Source organism: Sminthopsis crassicaudata, chromosome 3, assembly GCF_048593235.1.
Source record: "Sminthopsis crassicaudata isolate SCR6 chromosome 3, ASM4859323v1, whole genome shotgun sequence".
Classification (NCBI taxonomy): Eukaryota; Metazoa; Chordata; class Mammalia; order Dasyuromorphia; family Dasyuridae; genus Sminthopsis; species Sminthopsis crassicaudata.
In genome coordinates this window covers 326,289,799-326,310,823 of record NC_133619.1, presented here as the reverse complement: position 1 = coordinate 326,310,823, position 21,025 = coordinate 326,289,799, and the positions used below count along the sequence as shown (strand labels likewise).

General features: G+C 36.4%; 1 protein-coding gene across 4 annotated transcripts in view; it reads left to right on the top strand.

Moving 5' to 3' along the window:
* IGSF11 (immunoglobulin superfamily member 11) overlaps window positions 1–21,025 on the top strand; it is a 219,770-nt gene that overhangs the window by 185,181 nt on the left and 13,564 nt on the right. For 3 of the 4 annotated variants that reach the window (XM_074301300.1, XM_074301301.1, XM_074301302.1), the window contains exons 4-6: window positions 262–417; window positions 15,107–15,229; window positions 17,764–17,914. In XM_074301300.1, the coding sequence (XP_074157401.1) occupies window positions 262–417; window positions 15,107–15,229; window positions 17,764–17,914 (430 nt within the window). The remainder of the gene's footprint in view (window positions 1–261; window positions 418–15,106; window positions 15,230–17,763; window positions 17,915–21,025) is intronic. The other variant, XM_074301303.1, reaches the window with a different exon arrangement.

Here is a 21,025-nt window from a genome sequence, read left to right as displayed (position 1 = left end):
ACCTAATTTAACTTCCTTGGACCTCAGGTCTGGATATAGATCTATAAGATGAGGGGCTAGACTAAGTGAGACTGAGGTTTCTTTTTCGTGCTCTCCCTCTGTGGTTTTATAACCCATTTATAGGGCAGTCTCCCCTTGAAGGTGATCATTTCTGTGGTATGAGCTCCAGTGCACATAGGTAATTAGGAGATATTTCACAGGTTATTACTTCACTGTGACTTAGAGGATACTTAATATATCATTTTTTTTTTCCTTTTGCAGTTCCCCCTTCTGTTCCACTCTGTCGAATTCAAGGATCCCAGGATATAGGTAGTGATGTCATACTGATCTGTAGTTCAGAAGAAGGCATTCCCCGACCAACCTATCTCTGGGAAAAGCTGGATAATATCCCCAGGCTACCTCCATCTGCTACACAAGGTATTTGCAGACAGCCCGTGCTGTTGCTATAAGCATACATGCTACCAAGTTTATCATAGTAATGTTCAGTTGTCTCTGGTTTTGCCATGTAGTTTTTGAAAAATAATATTGTGTAAGAGTTCACAGAGATACTGTCTTTATTATTGTTCTATATATGCTTAACAATTTTTATTAGTAAAACTGCATTTTTCATCTCTCTATATGCCATATTTATGAAATTACCATCTGTATTCATTCGTGTCTGTGATGTCTTGATCAAAACTATAATCCCATCCAATTTTCTCCTTCCATGGAAATGAAAACCTAAAGTTAAGCTTTACTTTATATTTTCTGGGGCATGGCAAGGGGTTGAACCTGTCTTAGCACACATTTTTATTTAATAAAGAAGTATGTGAAATTGGGAAGAAATTCATGAATCATGTATATTGTTCTGGGCTCTGAGACACAGGTTCTTGCCCGGCTTTAAAGTCCAGAAAAAGAAAGTTTCAGAATAAGAAAGAGTCTGGAAAAGAAATGTTGAAAGGGGAGACTCAGGTATTTGCTGAAACTGAAATGAAAATGGGTAGTAATGAATAAAATAGCCACCATACTTTTGCTAAAGCTGGAAACTTTAGTTTGATATTTTTTTTAAAAGTGTGTTTCTTTAATAGAATGGAAATAATAGAGAATTTACCATTTATGGATGTAAACTGTCACTTTGGGAAGAGAAGATTTAGCAATCCAGATTGCTGCATATTCCTTGATAAGTAGAATGTTTAGGTAGAAAACTCAGGTCAAGCTGATAGCAAAAAAGGAAGTGGAGGTTGGTAGCTCATCTAGGGAAGATGCGTTATTGACTTAGCCATTTCTAGTAATTTACAGTACTTGGGGATTAGGGTTAAGTAAGAAGCTGCCCTAAGATACTGAGATTTGTTTTCCATGTAGCCATGATTCACTGTAATATTTGAACTCAAACAAATATGTAAATACCTACCATGTGAAAAATGTGTCTAATGCAAGGAAGAGTCATAAAAATGAAATAAGATAATGGCTATCCTCAAGGAATGTAGAGTCTAATGGGAGAGTTAAGACATGGACACAAATAATAAAAAAAAATTATAATAGATTAAAGTGAAAAGAAGGGTAAATCTATGATTTGAGAGATTTGAAGATGGAAGTAAATCACTTTTAACTGGGGTTGAAGGTGGGTCTTAGGATAGCACCTGAGCTGGGCCTTAAAGTATGGGAAACATTTCAGAAGATGGAGATGAACAAATAGAGAAGGTAGAAAAGAATCCTGTTTAGCCTAAATCAAGTAAGAAAAATAGACAAAGACAAAATGAAATTTAAGAATGGTGATTAAGTTCATTTTAACTGGAGTTTGTTAAAAGCTCTTAGAGTTCCTGGAAAGTCCTCCATGAAATCAAGCAAAATGAAATGTTCTGAATAAAAAGTAACAGCAATGTTCTGGGATGATCAGCTATAAAATGACTTTGCTATTATCAGTAGTACAGTCATCCACACCTACTCTGAAGGATTTATGATGGAAAATCTTGTCCATACCCAGAGAAGAACTGATTGTGTTTCAGTACAGATTGAAGCATTCTCTCTCTCTCTTTTCCTGTTTGTCTCTGTCTCTCTGTGTGTCTCTGTCTCTGTCTCATTAAAACAACCTTTCTTGAGGGTTTTTTTTTTTTTTAAATTTTCATTAGGGTAGGAGATCAATGTTTTCTTTCACCACTTGACTTTTATGGAAATATTTGGCATAACTTCATATGTAGTTTCTTAACTGTGTATGTGGATAAGGAAGAGAATCTAGAACTCAAAAAATTTAAAAACAAATGTTTAAAAGATTGTTCTGAACATAACTGAGGGAAAATATTAAATAATTTTTTTTAAAAGGCACTTAGAGTGAAATAAAACCAAAATGTTTGGCAGGATCTTGTTTCCCATTTAATTTTGTGTGCTGTTGCATTGTTACCATTTTGTTTCAGAAAATATTTTCAAACACTTTCTCAATTAAGGATACTTAACTTGCTTTTCACACAAAAGTCCAATTACTTTCAAAGTGCTTCATGTAGCAAACAAGTTGTCTTGGGCCAATGGTGCCACCTGGTGGCAAGAAACTGTCTTTCTCAATTTTTCTTTGGCTCCCCCTTTCCCTTTTTTCCCCTCTCCAAGGATATCCTGTCCACTGTACTCCTCTTTCATTGCTCATAGCTGGATAGTCTTTCTACTAAGCACATTAACACATCCTTTTAAATCTTCTTTATCCTTCCTCCATTTTCAGACTTTTGCCATGTTATCTTGGGAAGTGCTCTTTATTCTATTTGCGAGGCAGAAAGAAAATCATAATTGTGGGCAATAAGTGTAAAAGCAGTACTAGGTATATGACTGTTTCAGTGAAGGGAAGGACCTAAGGTTTAGTATGAAATTAGACCTATAGAACCAATAAAGCATTGTCTTAACCTTGAAAGGAACTCAGAAGCTTCCTTGAGAATATATTCAGTCTAATATGCTTATCTCCTTTTTTCTTTAAATTTTCTTACTTTAAATATTAAAAAAATATTGTTTGGAGTAAATATTCTATTTTAGATGAATTTCTTTAAAATAGCATTTCCTGCTATTTTTAATTGCAGATTTTTAGTATTCCAGTAGAATTATATATTCAATAAAATTTTAAGGTAATCCTAGAAACTTAGCCACAAGTTATATTATTTTTGTTTTTTAAAAAATAATTTTGATTTTATTTTTATTTTTAAATACTTTCCTTCCATACACGCAGAGAAGCAGTCCCTTGTTACAAAAATCAGAAAGAAGAAAAAAAAATAGTTCAGCAAAAACATTCACCAGTATCTAACAGTGCATTCAGTGTTTTAAACCCATAGCTTCTTACTTCTCCAAGGAAATGAGGAAAGTACATGTTCTTATTTATTTTTCAGTCATTGTAAATACATAGCATTCAGTTTCATGAGTTTTTGTCAGCGTACTTCCAATTTATATTGTTATAGTTATTTTTTTTATTGTTTCTTGGTTCTGCTAACTTCATTTTGCATTTGTTTATGTCTTTCCATTCCTTACTGTACTCTCCATATTCATCATTCCTTAAAGCTCAATAGTATTACATTACATTCATTTATCACAATCTGTTTAGCCTTTTCCAAATCAGTGGATTTTTATTAATATTAATAAATTATTAATTAATATTTCTCTTTGAAAATGCAATCTGAATTCTGCACAATTGTTTTAGGAAGAAACTTTTAAAACAGTAATTATTCGAGAATTGGGATACTGGCAAAAGATGGCAAGCCTTTTCCTATCTTGAACCATTCTGGTAAGAATCATGGAGACTTGAATTATATGGGTTCCAGCATGTTACAGTGGAAAGAGCATTGATTCTGCATTCAGATGGCTTGGGTTCAGATTATAACTTTAATACTTAAAAACTGTGTCTTTGTCCCTTCTCATTTGTAAACTGAGACTATATGATCTTTGAGAACTTTTCTATCTCTAGATCTGTGATCTGTCATCCTATTATATGATTGATTGTTTCTAAAACTTCTCTTTGCCAGGTTATTGCTCAATCTCTATTTCTCCAGGGCTTGAATCTAGTTATATATATTAGAGAAAATAATGCTTCAAAACTACTGAATCATAAAATGATAGATTTTCTCTATAATTCTGGGATTAGAATTAAATTTTATTTTATGATCCTGTTTGTTTTTATTTGATAAATAGAAGACCTCTCAAAATCTTTAAAAAAGGAAGTGACATAATTAAGAAGAATATTAGAATTAGAGACCATTTAGGAATCTGTTACAAGAATAGGAGCAGGTTGAAATAAGGGCCAGAGTAGCTGTCAAAAGAATAGAAAGAGAAGGGAGAAACTAGAAATAGTCAACAAGCATCAATAAGCATTTATTAAGGGCTTACCAAGAGCCAAATAACTGTGCTAACCACGGGGATTACTAAAACTGGCCAAAAAGACAGTCTAGTCTCTCCTCTCAAGGATACATTTCATTTGGGGAAGACATTGTATATAAGAACTGAAAAATCTAGGGGTAGGGTGTCAATCACCAACTCAACCAGTTCATAAGAGTTGCTCAGTTAGCTATGCAGGTATCTGATAAATATGGTTGCTTCCCAACAGGTCAAAAAGTTTATGCATTAGTGGTTTTTGCTTTTGAGTCCTAGATCATAACACCTTGTTCACCAGGATATTGGAGTGTCTTAGATGACTGATCTTAGACTAGTTATCATAGAAGGTTTAAAGGGAGAAATACAAGAAGAGAAAGCTTTTCTAACCTGTTTTGAACTGCCCATCAAACCCTTCGGTAATCCATTTGAGGGGACTGCTCAATTGTGGATCAGGGCAACTTGGCTATTCAAACTTTCCTCAGAACCTGAGCCAAGCCTAAATAAAGCCCTCTAACTTTACTTGACTGTTTAGCCTGAATTTCAAGATACTCACAGAGAACTGTTATTTTTGAAGATAAGGGCAGTCAGTTTAATTTTCAGAATACCCAGGTCCCAGTCTTGGTATTCACCAGGTTCTTCCTTTGCCCAAATTGATTTCATATTGCTTGGTCTGCCCTCACTCAGGCTACACATCACAGAGACTTCTTAGCTTCCATGGTCTCAGAGAACCTTCACATTTATTCAAGGAGTCCATTAGGAATACCACTTATGACAGTAATTTGTCAGCTGAGAACAAACTCCCAAACCTAAAAAAGTTTTAGTTAGAAAGATTTTATTAAGTTGGTTCAGCAGAGGAGAGAGCCAGAAAAAAAGGTTGATTCAATCTCTAGACTGTCTGTGAGATTTACATAGGGTAGAGTTCAAACAAGGGGTAAGGAAAAGCATCTAGGGGGTCAGCATATAGGAAAGATAAAATGTTTATTGTCTGGTCACTATAAACATTCAATGAAAATTTGGCGCCAACCCAAAAGCTGTTGTGGAGGGCTAAAATACAAGCATTTTGGTTGGATCCTGGGATCTAAGTATTTCTTGCAATAATTTTCAACTTCCCTGGAGGGTCTCTAAGGCCAGTGAGGCATTCTGGATTTAAACAATATCTTGACATATAAAGCTAAGCTCAAATTATATTAATAGATGATAATAAAGTATTTCCCCCACAAAGAAGTGCTTCTCTTGTGTTGGGGACATGGAAGAGAAGCTTGACACGTAGTAGGTACTTAATAAGTGTTTATTGATTGATTGATTGAGAGGAACCAAGAAGTGGAAGAACTCATGAGAAGATAGAACTTCAAGAGTTGAATAATCTTCCAATAAAAGAAAACCACAGAGATAAGGGTACATAGGTGAGAAGGCTGCTGAGAGATTGGAGAGTCAAGAAATATTTGATAATTGTTTTAAATGAGTGGTAGGGGAGAGGGAATGTTGCAGAAGATGTTGCAGAACTCATCTCAAATGAGGTATGGGATAGTAATGTTACCAGGACTGATGGGGTAACAAGAGAAGCAAGCTGTTTGCAGAAGGATAATGAATTCATTTTGCATATATACCATTTGAAGGGTTAGTGGAAATCCAGAAGTAGATATTTCAGAAATTCTTGGAGATATAGGAATTATAGTCATTTCTACTCTCAAATCAGTGCAGGAGCAAGAGAGTGTGAAAGGGCTTAAATTGCTCAAGGATGCTTTGTCATGTAGCTTGTAACAATCAACTTTGCTTCATAATTAAATGTTCTCCACAAATAAAACTTTATGCATCTTGCAGCACAATATGATGCTCAAAATGTTCTCAGAGATATCTGGAGCATAGACACAGGTAGGGAAAAGCATCCAGGAAATCCAGAGATTGCTGCTTTGGAAGAAATTGGTCTTAAGTTGCTTCCTTACTCCTTCCCCTTCTCTTCTTCTTCCTCCTTGCCCAAGGTCACATCTAGTAAGTGTTAAGTGTCTGAGGACATATTTGAGTTGGTGTTTTATTCACTGTGCCATCTTACTGCCCTTAGCTCTCCCTTCTTCTAATAAAAACCTTTGCAGTTGGTGTCCCAAACATGAATCTATATGTCTTAAATAGGCTTAAAAAGGAAACTAGTTAGATTGAAATGCAGGAATAAAAAAAATTATTAAAAATAAATTCATAGGCACCAGGTTAGGACACCTTAGTCTATCAGAGGTTCTCAAACCACAGCCTGCAGGCCAGATGCGGCTGCTGAGGACGTTTATGTGGCCTGCCGGGTTATGGCAAAGGGGCTGAGGAGCGGAGACAGAGTGTGAGTTTTTGTTTTTACTATAGTCCGGCCCTCCCACAGTCTGAGGGACAGTGAACTGGCCCCTATTTAAAAAGTTTGAGGACCACTGGTCTAGAGAGTCTCTAAGGTACCTTCTGGCCCAAACTATAGTTCTATGAGTCTTATCAGAAATGAACAAAGAGATTGTTAAATAGCATGAAGGGCCAAACTGAAATAAAATAACACAGATTTATAGTGAACCCTGGTATTCAAGGGTTCACTATACACAAGTATAGTGAACTCAGGACAAAATTGAGAAGGTGCATGGTATGGAGCTACACTGTTTCACGTGATTGGGGAATTATCAGGGCAGGAACAGTCAGGTATAAATAATAAAGCTGGCTTGAGTTTGTTCTTCTGGTAGATCTATAGAACTGAAGCAGCTAGTAGCTTTGAGGGTGAGGGGAGGGAGAGAAGGCAGGAATAGAAGCTCCTTTAGAGAAGGAATTGTTACATTTTTTTATTTATGTTTTCAGTACCTCTCATGGCACACATTATTAATAGGTATATATTTAATTCTTAATGATAGATTAATTAGAATTACAAGAGATGTAGCTATATGGAGATAGTATTAATAAGAATTATAGCAGTGACTGATATTTCCATACATTTTGAATTTTTATTTATCTTTGTTAGAACCAGAAGTTATTCATTGAAAGTTAGATTTAGAAACATACAGGTTTAAAGCAGGCTATTCTCATCACCCTTCCACAAGAACCTTAGATTCTGTTCCTTGAAGGCTGGGCTTTTGTAGATAGAATTTTCACTTCATCTTGCCTGGTACCTAGGCCTCCACAATCACTTCCTAATCACTTCCTTACCATTCTTCTTACCCTACCCCGACCCCTCTTCTAACTTATGGGTTGTAATTACTTCATTAGAATGTAAGCTCCTCCAGAACAGGCCAGTCTTGCTTATACCTATATAACCAGTCTTATTATAATTCCTAGTACATAATAAGTACTCAATAAGTTATTTCTTATTTATTCATTCTTAATGTGACAGACTCTAACAATGGGAATATCCTAGATAATGAGGGAGAACCAACATTACAAACTTGGTGATCTCATCAAATTCCATAAATATTTATTAGAAGTCTGTTATGTGCCAGGCACGTGATAGGCATTGGGGATATAATTAAGAAAAATGAAGGCAATCCCTGCCTTCAGTGAGTTTATAATCTAATGGGGGAAGACTATACCCAATAGGATGTTAGAAAACGCCAGAGAGGAGAGGGGTAAAGGGGGAGAGTAACTGGATGGGAACAGATGAGGGAGATTATCTTGTTTCATGGAGCTGAAAACAAGCATAGCTACTGATAGAAAGTAGATAGCTGAAAATTCAGATCCCAGGTTGCTATAAAGGAAATCTTTGGGAGGACAAATCAGAGGACAAAAGAAGCTTAGTGAGTTAAGGTATTTATCATATTCTGTGCATACAAAGATCAGCTCTACGAAGAAGATTCTCAGATCTGTTTTTCTAGCCATAATCTATCACCTCCTGACCTCTGGTTTCAAATGATAAACTCTTGGATACTTTGAACTGGATGTTCCATAGACATCTCAAAGTCTTGATGTCCAAAATTGAACACACTCATCAAGTTATCTCCTAAATTCTACTTTCTTTTGAACTTTTCTAATCCTACCTAGAATTCCTACACTCCTAGGCTTTGGATTCCAGAGGAGGCGCAATGTAGCTGTCATCTCAGCTTCTTCCATCCACTCACCTGAGATATACATTCTGTAACCGAGTCTCATTTTCTCTACCTTCATAACATCTCTTTTATACATTCTCTTCTTGCTCCTCAATTGGGCTCCCTGCTTCTTGATTCTCAGCTTTCCATTCTGTCTGTCACTTCCTAAACCAGAACACTGACCATGTCATACAGATCCCCTTCCTTACTCCATTTAGTGAACTCAACTCAATCCCTATTACTTCTAGGATTAAATCTAAAATCCCTTGTTTAACTTTTAAAGCACTTCACTGCTCAGCCCCTTTACCTCTTTAGTCTTTTATGCCTCCTGAATGCTCTTAGGATCCAGCAATACTGGCCTTTTTGCTGACATTATTTCCTAAAAGTGCATTTTCACTGGCTATATTTAAAGTACAATTCTCTCTCCTTGCTTCTATCTTCTGGTATCCCTGACTTTCTTCAAGACTTAGATTTCTCCTGGAGACCTTTTCCTGTCCTCAGTGAAAATGCCTTCTCTCTGATATTTCCTCTCATTTATCTATTGAATATATCTTGAACATGTACAGTTGTTTGCATGCTATCTCTTCCATGAGAATTCAAACTCCTTGATAATGGGTCCTATTTTTATTTTTATCCCCTGATCCTTACTGGATGTTTAATGAATTCATCTTGATAATGAGAAGGAAGAGGAAGAGAAAGAGAGGTGGCGGGGGGAGGAAGAGGAGGAAGGAAGAAGGCAAGATGATGGTAGTGGGTTGATAACAACTGGGTTTGATAAGTCTACCAGCAGTACCTTATTGTTAATTGAGGCTTTTTGAAGGGTTGCTTGAGATGGCTCTACTAGACTCACTTTAAAAGAATCTTTTCTGGTTTGGAAGGCAATGGCATATCATCTGATGGAGATTCCCCAAGTCTGCCACTTTTTATGAGATGATTAATTGTGGGAAATGGAGTTGAGAAAACTACCTAAAGCTCCAGGAAAGTTCTTATTCACTTGATCAATAAGTATTTGTTTCTGTGCCAGGTACTGTGGAACTAGGTATTGGGAGGGGGGGAAAAGCGGGTAGTGGGGCTCAAGGGAAAAGAAATGGGGGAAGGGGAAGTGGGGGGAATAGAACAAGAATAAGAGCTATGTGCCAGTCACTGTGCTAAGCACTAGAAATATGAATATCAGGAAGCAAGACAACCCTTACCCTCAAGGAGGGCACTTTCTAATGAGAGAAGATGACAAATAAAGGGAGTGTGGGAGAGAGAAGGGTAGATAACTTGCTGCAGTGCAGAAGGTGTGGAGGAAGAAGAGTAATCTTTAGGAGTTCATCCATGATTACAAAAAAAATACTGCTGGTGAGTCCTCACAATCTAGATGGGGAGGCAATATATATATTTCATATATCTATATATACATATATATATATTTATATAAAAGGTAATAGGGGAGAGTAAAGAGGGACAGTAGTTGGGAGAATCAGGAAATTCTTTGAGTAGAAGTTGGCACTTGAACTGAGCATTAAACTAGGTGGCTGTGGAAGAAGGTGTGGATTTTAGTCCTGGGAGGATAAAGATGGGGTAGAGCTGGAGAGTCTGTGCAGAGGCATGGAGGTGGAAATTGAGGGTTGTGCATCAGGAATAGAAAATAGGCCAGTTTGACTAGACTGTAGTTTAGGTGAAGGAAAAAATACCGTAGTAAGGCTAAAAAAGTAGGTTGGTACTTGACTGTGAAAAACTAAATGCAATAATTTATCCTTGAAATAATAAGGAATTACCAGAATTTATTGAATAAGGGATCAAGGAAGCCAGATCTGTACTGTGTGAAAATTACTTTGGCATCTTTGTGCACAATAGATTAAAGTGGGGAGAGACTTCAGGCAGGGAGACCAATTAGGAGGTCATCGTAATAGTCCAGGAAAAAGACTCATTTCTTTCTTGGGAGAGGGAGAGTCCTTGGTCTTAGGAAAAGGATATCTCACTTGGATCCTAACACTACTTTAAAAAAAAGCAAAAACATTGTTCAAACAATACAGAGAAACCCACAAAAAAACCCCCACATTATTCAACTAATATTTCCATTGTACAGCAAGACCTTATTTATCAGGCATTCTTGGGACAATGGGGTATTCTGAGTAAATGAATTTGTAATCTAATCAAAGTCTAACCTTTTAGGTGTCCAAACTTTAACTTTTCCTTTGCTTTATTTAGTAAATAAAGTATATTAAACAAAATTTAACCTTTTCTTGATGACTCAGGGTCATCATTATAGATATCCTCAAGGGTTTTTGGAGATACTTCATACTCACTTTGCCCTTTCCTTGAATTCCCTCACTACTCTATTACCCTACTTAGTATTTAATTCAGTTCTTCTCCTGTGTCTACATCTTGTTTGTTAGATTGAACAATTTGCTTTTCACTGAGCCCTTCCCTTCCAATATGCTGTCTATGACCTCTGCATTTTCTCTCCCCTTTCCATTTATAGTTCAGGATAGAACTGAAAATTGGAGATATGAAAAAATGGTCTGTATCATTATTGATTAGAGAAATAAAAAATTGAACAGTCTTGAAATACCATTTTATACCTATCAGATTGTGTAAAATGATTAAAGAGAAAAGTGATAAATGTTGAAGGGGGATCTAGAAAAATTGGGACACTAATTCATAGTTGCTGGAATTGTGAACTGATCCAGCCATTTTGGAAAGCAATCTGGAATTATACCTAAAGAGTTATTAAGTTGCCTGTATCTTTTGACTCAGCAATACTATTATATCCAAAAGTGATTAGGGGAAAAACACCATCTATATGTTTTGAAATATTTTTAGTAATTCTGTTTGTGGTGGCAAAGAATTGGAAGTTGTGGGAATACCTGTTAACTGGAGAATGGCTAAACAAAATTTTTGCATATGGTTGTCATAGAATGTTACTGGGTTATAAGAAATGATGAGCTTGATGATCTTAGAAAATACATGGATAGACTTGTAATGAAATAATGAAGAATGAAAAGGGCAGAATCAGAAGAGATTATATGCAGTAACAGCAATATTACAGTAAGAGCAATTTTGAGCAAATAAGTCATTTGGACTATTATAATCTATGTTATCTTCATCCAGAGAAAAGAACTGATAAATAGAAATATGTATAGAATAATTACATATATGTATACGTGTATATGTATATATATATATATATATATATATATATATATATATATATACATTTGTATCTGATAGATGGGGTGGGAAAGGAAAAAAAAGAAATTTAAATGATAACTTTATTATTATATTTAAAAGGAATAGCAAGCTATACATAACAAATTTGCTGTTTCATGTACAATTATCTTTTTTATTATATTATGTAATGGAAATACTTGTTTTATTTCATAACCTAAAATAATTTTAAAAAGATAAACAAAAGAACTGAAGGTTGCCAAGGGAAGCCAGATAAACAAACCTTAGTTTTGTATGTAAAGTTACTTTGGCTAGGGAGAAGGTATTTTCATTAATCATGAATATCTATATGTTGGATAGAAACTGGCTCAACAGTAAACTGTCAGAGCATTCTCCTACTGATGCTGTATAGTTTTAAGTTATTGAATACCGTGATATCCAAAGGATTAAAGTTGTGAGTCACTCAGCGAGCAGTGGATAAGAGCATGAATGGTCTATAAGACATTGCCACAAATTATGATTATAAAAGATGTTATCAAGAAGCTTTATGACTCAAAATTAACTTCCAGGTTTGTGGTGACTTCAGACAACTGAAGTTGGACTACTGAATTAGTGATTATTACTAAAAAGAAATTATTTTCATTACAGTTACTGGGAAGACAATACTTATGCAACTAGTGATGATTTGCAGAAATGTTACATCATTGAAACTGATAACATAATAATACTAATAATAGTATCAGGGTACAAAGTAACATCCTGAGTTCTAGAACACCAGTTTGCACAGTGATGTTTCAGGTGAAAATTGTTATAATTAATTCAACTCATTCCCTATATAATTTAGCTAATAACTGAAATTTGTTATTACTGCCTTAATTTTGTTGCACTGAGACTTGAAGCATCTTACTCATGAAATGTCAGTTTTTTTCCATTATTTAATTTAATTTTGAACTTACCTTCCCCCCTTTTTATGGTGTTGTGATATTGATCAATTATGTAGACATGGACAGAGTATACCTGGGTTTCTACAGGTCATAGGACAATTATAAGGGATTGTAAAAACATGTAGTCCAATTCCATCTTTTTATTTGTTTTTACAGATGAAGAAACTGAGACTATTTAGCTTAAGTGACTTACTTAACTTCATGCAGGTGATAAATGACAGAAGTGGGATTTGAATTCATCCCTCTGACTCCAGAATGCTCTTTCACTTATACCTTTCTACCTTTCTGTATATGATAAAGAATTTCACAATATTCCTATAGACAAGGTAGAAAAATATGGGCTAGATTCTAGTATATATTGATGGATTTAGATATGAATGAATGACTAGACCCACAGACCTTTTGGAGGGAGGGTTCTAATGGAAATGTGATAGGTGTCCTTGATCCTGTCCAGTTCAGCGCTTTTTATCTATGGCTTAGATGAAAGCAGAGGTGATCTGCTTACCAAATTTGTGAATGACAGGAAGCGGGAGGGATGTCTTATATGCTGGATGACAAAAGAGAGATTATAAAAGATTTAAATTGACAGTAATGATGGCTCAAATCTAATGATAGGAGAATTTATAGGAATGAAAGTAAAGCTCTATATTATAGCTTAAGAAAATCAATTATAGAAGTGTTTATATTAACATTGTAAAAATTGGGGAAGGGGAGGAGTAGGATGGAAATGAAAATGAAAGGACCAAGTTGATATACATAATGGTGGGTTTAGACATGAAGAATCTTTAGAGAGCAGAGATTCACTCATTTTGTTTGCCCTTGAAAGGCAAAACTAGAAGTGATGAGTAGAAAATGTAGGCAGGTTTTGGCTTGATGTAAGGAAAAAAAACCCTAACAATTAGAGCAGTTAAAGAGTAGAATGAGCTTCCTTTAAAAAAGATAGCAAGGAGTTCTGACAGTCCTAGATGTGCTAGAGAATATTCCTTATTAGGTACACATCTTAAGATTATTTTTTTGCTTTTGCACTTGTTTGTGCCATAATGCCTTTCAAGAACTTCAGTGTGGGTGTTTCCTCATTCTGTTTATATTCATTTTTGATTTTTATTTTCTAAAAAAAATTCAATGGCAAAAAGGAAAGTGCAACTTATATTCTCCTTTAAAACATTATCTCAACCTGGCATGTGAAGCCCTTCACAATGTTGCTTGCCTACCTTTCCAGTCTTATTTCTTATTATTTCTCAGTATAACTAGCATTTCAGTCAGATCTATCAAGAAAAATTTATTAAGAACCTGTGCTAGGCATTGAAGGGTTATGAAGACAAAAATAAACAAATTTTGCTCTTAAGTTTTCATTCAGTCAGGCAAGACAACATGTACTTATATAAGTAAACATGAAATAAATAGTAGTTGGAAGATTAGGAAAGATATAAAGAACATGATCTTGAGTTGAGCTTTGAAAGAAGTGACAGGGAGGGAAAGAGGGAGTACATCCCAAACAGTGCAAAAGCATGGAGATAAAGGTCATGTAGACCACATGAAGTTTTGTGGGTCAGGAATGGAAAAGAGTTTGGCATGAGTATAGATTGAAAGAAGAATAATATCTAGTCAGATAGATAGGAAAGATAGGTTGGAGTCAAATTGTGAGGGACTTTAAAAGCTAAATAGAGAAGAGAATTTATATTTTATCCTAAAGCAGATGTAAGGTAATCTTAGATGGGGAGGCCCTAGCAACTGGGGAGAACTGAGAAAAATTTGATATGGAAAGTATTAGGTGAATCTTAAAAGAAAACTAAGGATTCCTAGAGATGGCAGTGAGGAGGAAGAGCATGCTAGAGGCCGGAGGGACAACCTCTGTAAAGGCAAAGAAACATGCAGGGAGGTTGGATGCCTTGAGAAACAGCAAGGAGGACAGTATGGCTAGATAATGGAGTGTATAAGGAGGATGAAAAAGTTGGCTGGGCCCAGGAGGGAAGAGCTTAAAATGCCAAATCTAGGAGTTTAAACTTAAGCCAAAAGGTAATTAGAAACTTTCTAGAATTTCTTAATTAGGAGACTGTTTTGATCCAACCTATGCTTAGGAATATTATTTTAGATATGTAGGAAATGATGGGAATGGGGATAGGTTTGATGCATAAAAGATAGTTAGGATGTAGTAGTCCAGGGAAGAGGTGATGAGGACCTGAACTTGGGTAGAAGGTATGTAAGTAGATTGAAAGGAATGGATATGAAAGTTGAGGTAGAAGTACATGACATGCCACATTTAGTCTCTTATATCCCACTTCTATTCCATTTTTCACATAGTAGAATCCTTCAGAGCTAGGATGCTGCCTCCTACATGAAACCATTCCTGATATGAATGTTTGAAATAATTTTGTATCAGCCCTGAAGTGCATTACTGTTTATTAACTTGTATACATATATCATCTCTTTAGTAGAATATAAACTCCTTGAGGAAAAGACTTCTTTCATTTTTTATCTTTGTATCTCTAACTCTCACCCCATTGTTTTTACACATAGTAAGTGCTTAATTAAATTTTTGCCATTTTCACTTAGAGTTCTTTTGATTAAAAATTCTCATCAAAGCTGTTTTTTTTTTCTTTTCTAAATTCTCCTTTTCTTTTCCGCTCCTAAATACTCTTTTTGTCATTATCCATGCAGACCAAATCCAGGGAACAGTCACTCTCCGTAATATCAGCTCTGTCTCCTCTGGCTTATACCAGTGTGTGGCTTCTAATGCCATCGGGACCAGTACTTGTCTCTTGGATCTTCAGGTCATTTCACGTGAGTCAATCCAAGCCCAATGTTAGTGTTTCCTGATTCTGGAACAAGAAAGCATGGATTCAATCAAATGTTTTGAAGAATAGGGTAGTCTAATTAGTTGGTCAGTAAACCTTTATTAATTATCTACTATGTACTAGAGCAGTGGTCCTCAAACTTTTTAAATAGGGGGCCAGTTCACTGTCCCTCAGACTGTTGCAGGGCCGGACTATAGTAAAAACAAAAACTCACACTCTGTCTCCACCCCTCAGCCCATTTGCCATAACCCGGCGGGCCGCATAAACGTCCTTAGCGGGCCGCATCTGGCCCGCAGGCCGTAGTTTGAGAACCCCTATACTAGACAGTATGCTAAGCTCTGGGGGATACAAAAAGAAGTAAAAGAATTCCTGATTTGAGCTCATAATATAATGCAATAAGTTAATTAATGATTATGTTAGAGTTAGAGAGAAAACTTTTTTCTTTGTTAATATAATTTCTGCCAATTGTCCTTGAACATTTTTCTGAGACAGGATTTCAATAGGCACCTAGGTGGCTCAGTGGGATACAGCACTGGATGTGGAATGAGGAACCCCTGACTTGCTATTTTGCCTCAGACACTGGAGAAGGAAATAGCCAACCACTCCAGCATCTTTGCCCAAAAAAGCCCCACGGACAGCATAATTCATGGGTCACAAAAGAGTCTACGTGGAACAGTGGATATAGTGCCGGATCTGGGATCGGGAAGTCATCACCCTGAATTCAAATCCAGCCTCAGATATTTATTAGCTATGTGACCTTGGGCAAGTCACCCAACCCTATTTGCCTCAGTTGCTTCAACTGTAAAATGTACTGGAGAAAGAAATGGCAAATCATCCCATATCTTTGCCAAGAAAATTCCAAACGGGGTCAAGGAGAGTCTGACAGGACTGAAAATGACTGAACGACAACAAATGATTTCATTGGTATGGATATAGCATTGTGGATTCATATATTTAGCATTGTAAAGGACCCAAAAGTCTGTTATAGTTCAGTTCCCTCATTTTGCAGAGGAAGAAATTGAATTTAAAGTGGTCATAGATTTTTGAGCTAGAAGGGACCTTAGAGATAATCTAATCCAACTCCCTCCCTTTAAAAATTGGGAAACTGGGGCCCAGGATTATTAAGTGACTTATCCAAGGTTACATAGGATATCCACCCCCACCCCCATTTTCTTTTAGATGGACCCTATGGTTTCACTGGGAAAGATATCCTGGGCTGGGAAACTCCCTATTCTGAATGAGAAGAAGCATGCAAAAATATTAAATTCTTTGAATATACCAAATATTTTTTCCCCTGAGGCAATTGGGGTTAAGTGACTTGCCCAGGGTCACATAGCTAGGAAATGTTAAGTGTCTGAGGCCAGATTTGAACTCGGGTCCTCCTGACTTCAGGACTGGTGTTCTATACACTAGGCCATGTAGCTGCCCCTGCATGGGCCAAATGTTATACAAAGCTCTGGGCTAGGGGGAGGGGGGAAAGAGAAGGAGAGGGAGAGGGAAAGACGGGGAGGGAGGGAGGGAGAGAGACAAAGAGCGCACATTAATACTTTCAAAGAAGGAAAAATGGAAAGTTCAACTGCATAGTAGATGACAAGGTTTGGTAAGTCAGTACATCAGTAAGTCAGATGGCAGTTCTGGGATCTGGGACCCAGGTCAGATGGTAAGGTCTGGTTGTCCTTTGTCTCATTGGGAAGTACTGAATTGGTTAACTCCTATCTCATTAGTAACTTGTGCTATCACCCCTGCACCAAAGGGAAGAGGTAAATGATAGAGTAGGGAGAAGGGCAGGTCAGCATCTTCTCTACAATCTGTAGTCCTAAAGAGTTTTAACCCAGTTTGTCTCGGTTTCCTCATCTCTAAAAGGAGCTGGAGAAAGACATGGCAAATCACTCCAGTATCCCTGCCAAGAAAACCCCAAATGGGGTCATTTGGACATGACTGAAAAGCTTGTGGTTCAGTCAGTGGACTCTTCAGGGTCCGGAGATTTGCCCGAGGTCACACAGACAGGATGTGTCATCTGTAGGACTTGACCCCAAATTCTCTCCACTCTGAGACCAGCTTCACATTATGATGATTAATTTTCATTCACCCACTATCCCTAGAGAAAACATAGGAAATTGGGTTGAATTTTGCCAACCTTACAATGAATCCTTGACATTATTATTCAGTGATTTTCAGTTGTACCCAACTCTTCATAATGACATTTTTTTTTTTTGGCAAAGATACTGGAGTAGTTTTTCTTTTCCTTCTGCTGCTCATTTATAGGTAATGAAACTGAAGCACACAGGGTTCAGTGATTGCTGGGAAGTGTTGTAGGCCAGAGTTGAATCCATGAAGATGAGTTTTCCTGACTTGGGACCCAACAAAAAGATGGAATGAAAATCCTAGCCAGCTCATTAGTGGAGATTCCGGTGTGTGTGAATGAAACAGACTGAGTGTTAGGTGCTTTCTTGGTGGCATCTCTTGTGTATATACAATATTGAGCCGATGCTGTTTTTCTTTTTTCAATGCATGTCACAGCCCAGCCTAGGAGTATTGGTGTCATTGCAGGAGTCGTGAGTAGTGCTGCGGTTGTCGTTATCCTGTGTCTTATCTTGATGCTTGTGGCGTTCTTTTACTGGAGAAACAGAAATAAAGAGGAAGAGGAGGAAGAGATCCCTAATGAGATAAGGTTTGTCAAAGTTTGCACTTGGTGACATAGCCAGCTACAGGTTGGTTGTCTCTTTATATTTTTGTTGCTTTAGTAATGAGAATTTCCTTACTGGCTTTCCAGCTATGGTTTTTAAGATTAATGCCCATGTATAATTTTTCAGGTCCTAGCTCAGATTTTGTGACCATTGACAATATCCTTAGGATGATTTATTTAGGGCAAACTTGCAAGGTTCTTATGCATAGACCATACTATCCCACCCACATACCTCATGACATGATGAAAAAAATGCTATTTTAAATCTGTGACTGCATCCTATGTTGCTGACTATTTTGTAGCTTTGGGATTGGATTTTCAAATGATAATGTCATCATCAAATTTGTATTTTTTTTCTTAATTGTCCAACATGGCTACAAATCCTGCCTCAGTGAACTTTTCTGGTGTCCTTTCTCTTTCTAAATCAGAATATCAGAAGGGACAATTTTTGATGCATAGAATCTATCACTGATAGGGGACACAAGTCCGGTGTAAAGCATGAATCAGACAATACAATACTGGGACTACTCTATTCATCTGTTTTTTAAGACTTTTTTTTTTAATGAATAGGGATAAGGACAAAACCTGTGATAAATAGCTTTTAGTGGAGAAAATTTCCTCCATACTATTCCTCCATACCTCCATTCTTTGCAACTTAAATCTAAGAAAATTGACAAGTGAAGTGCGTTGTCTAAAGGTAAAGCGAATATGTGTTCAGAGTTATACTAGAAAATATTTCTTCTTGGATCTGAGGCCAGCGTACTATTCACCATGCTACATTATCTTGATTTGCCTTTTGTTCTTCTGTGAAATTCCTTTACAATATGCTTCCTCACTGATCTCGTGAGTTTTCCCTTTTCTCAAAGATAGTTTTTTTTTTTTTTAATTCAACAAAACCAACGAAAACTTCCAATTTTATCTGATGGCACTTGTAACATCCCACTCCCATGATTCCCTTCTTCTTCTGTTAAAATAGAGATCCATCTTCTCATTTCTTCATTGTGTTGACCATCAAGCCTAATTCTTTATATACTTTAAAAATGAATATTTTTATTTATTTAAAATTAAAAATCCTTTGGAAAAAGCAACACTATGTCTTCCTTTTGTCTTGCTGCCTCTATCCCTGATTACTTGGGACTTTGCCTTTCTTCTTGATCACAAGGATCTGACAATGGAAAGAGTACATCACATAAGATAATCATACTCTCTCTTTCGAATGGCAAATTCCAGATTTTGTTCCCCAGTCCAACAAAAAGCATAACCAGTCCAGCAGAAGATCTAGAGATTAGTTTTAGTATTTCTTTTGCAATATACATATATCCTAGGGAGGGTACCCTTTCCCTACCCTATGCTTAGGCTCAATCAAGGATTACCTCTCTATCTTTTGGGCTTATCATTAGAATATAAACTTCTTAAGAGTAGGGTTTGCATCCTTGTTGCTTGGCTTTGTTGATTGATCATGACTTTTGGTTCCTCCCTGTTCACTATCAACTCTGTTAGGGTCATACTTTTCTCCCTGATATAAAGTTGGATATGAAAAGTAAAGGAGAGGAAGTAGTCAGAAATACCACAGGTATTTCTTGGAAACCTCAAAAAGTCAAATAAATAAAAATGATGTAGGGGAAGGATAATCTCTGTTTTGAACATATCATGTTTCTGGTGCTTGGAGAATATACAAGTGAAGATACTTTTTTTTTAAATTTTTTATTATATATATATTTTTATAATATTATCCCTTGTATTCATTTTTCCAAATTATCCCCCCCTCCCTCTATTCCCTCCCCCCGATGACAGGCAATCCCGTACATTTTACATGTGTTACAATATAGTCTAGGTACAATACATGTGTGTGAATACCATTTTCTTGTTGCACAATAAACTTTAGATTCCGAAGGTACATGCAACCTGGGCAGACAGATATTAGTGCTAACAATTTACATTCACTTCCCAGTGTTTCTTCTCTGGGTGTAGCTACCTCTGTCCATCATTGATCAACTGGAAGTGAGTTGGCTCTTCTTTATGTTGAAGATCTCCACTTCCATCAGAATACATCCTCATACAGTATTGTTGTTGAAGTGTACAGTGATCTTCTGGTTCTGCTCATTTCACTCAGCATCAGTTGATTTAAGTCTCTCCAGGCCTCTCTATATTCTTCCTGCTGGTCATTTCTTACAGAGCAATAATATTCCATAACCTTCATATACCACAATTTACCCAACCATTCTCCAACTGATGGACATCCATTCATCTTCCAGTTTCTAGCTACAACAAAAAGAGCTGCCACAAACATTTTGGCACATATATGTCTCTTTCCGCTCTTTAGTATTTCTTTGGGATATAAGCCCAGTAGTAGCGCTGCTGGGTCAAAGGGTATGCACAGTTTGATAACTTTTTGGGCATAATTCCAGATTGCTCTCCAGAATGGCTGGATTCTTTCGCAACTCCACCAGCAATGTATTAGTGTCCCAATTTCCCCACATCCCCTCCAACATTTATCATTATTTGTTCCTGTCATCTTAGCCAATCTGACAGGTGTGTAGTGGTATCTCAGAGTGGTCTTAATTTGCATTTCTCTGATCAGTAGTGATTTGGAACACTCTTTCATGTGAGTGGATATAGTTTCAATTTCTTCCTCTGAGAATTGTCTGTTCATATCCTTTGACCATTTATCAATTGGAGAATGGTTTGGTTTCTTATAAATTAGGGTCAGTTCTCTATATATTTTGGAAATGAGACCTTTGTCGGAACCTTTGTTTTTAAAAATATTTTCCCAATTTGTTACTTCCCTTCTAATCTTGTTTGCATTAGTATTGTTTGTACAGAAACTTTTTAGTTTGATGTAATCAAAATCTTCTATTTTGTGATCAATAATGATCTCTAGTTCTGCTCTGGTCATAAATTCCTTCCTCCTCCACAAGTCTGAGAGGTAGATTATCCTCTGTTCCTCTAATCTATTTATTATCTCCCTCTTTATGCCTAAATCATGGACCCATTTTGATCTTATCTTGGTATATGGTGTTAAGTGTGGATCCATATCTAATTTCTGCCATACTAATTTCCAGTTTTCCCAACAGTTTTTTCCAAATAATGAATTTT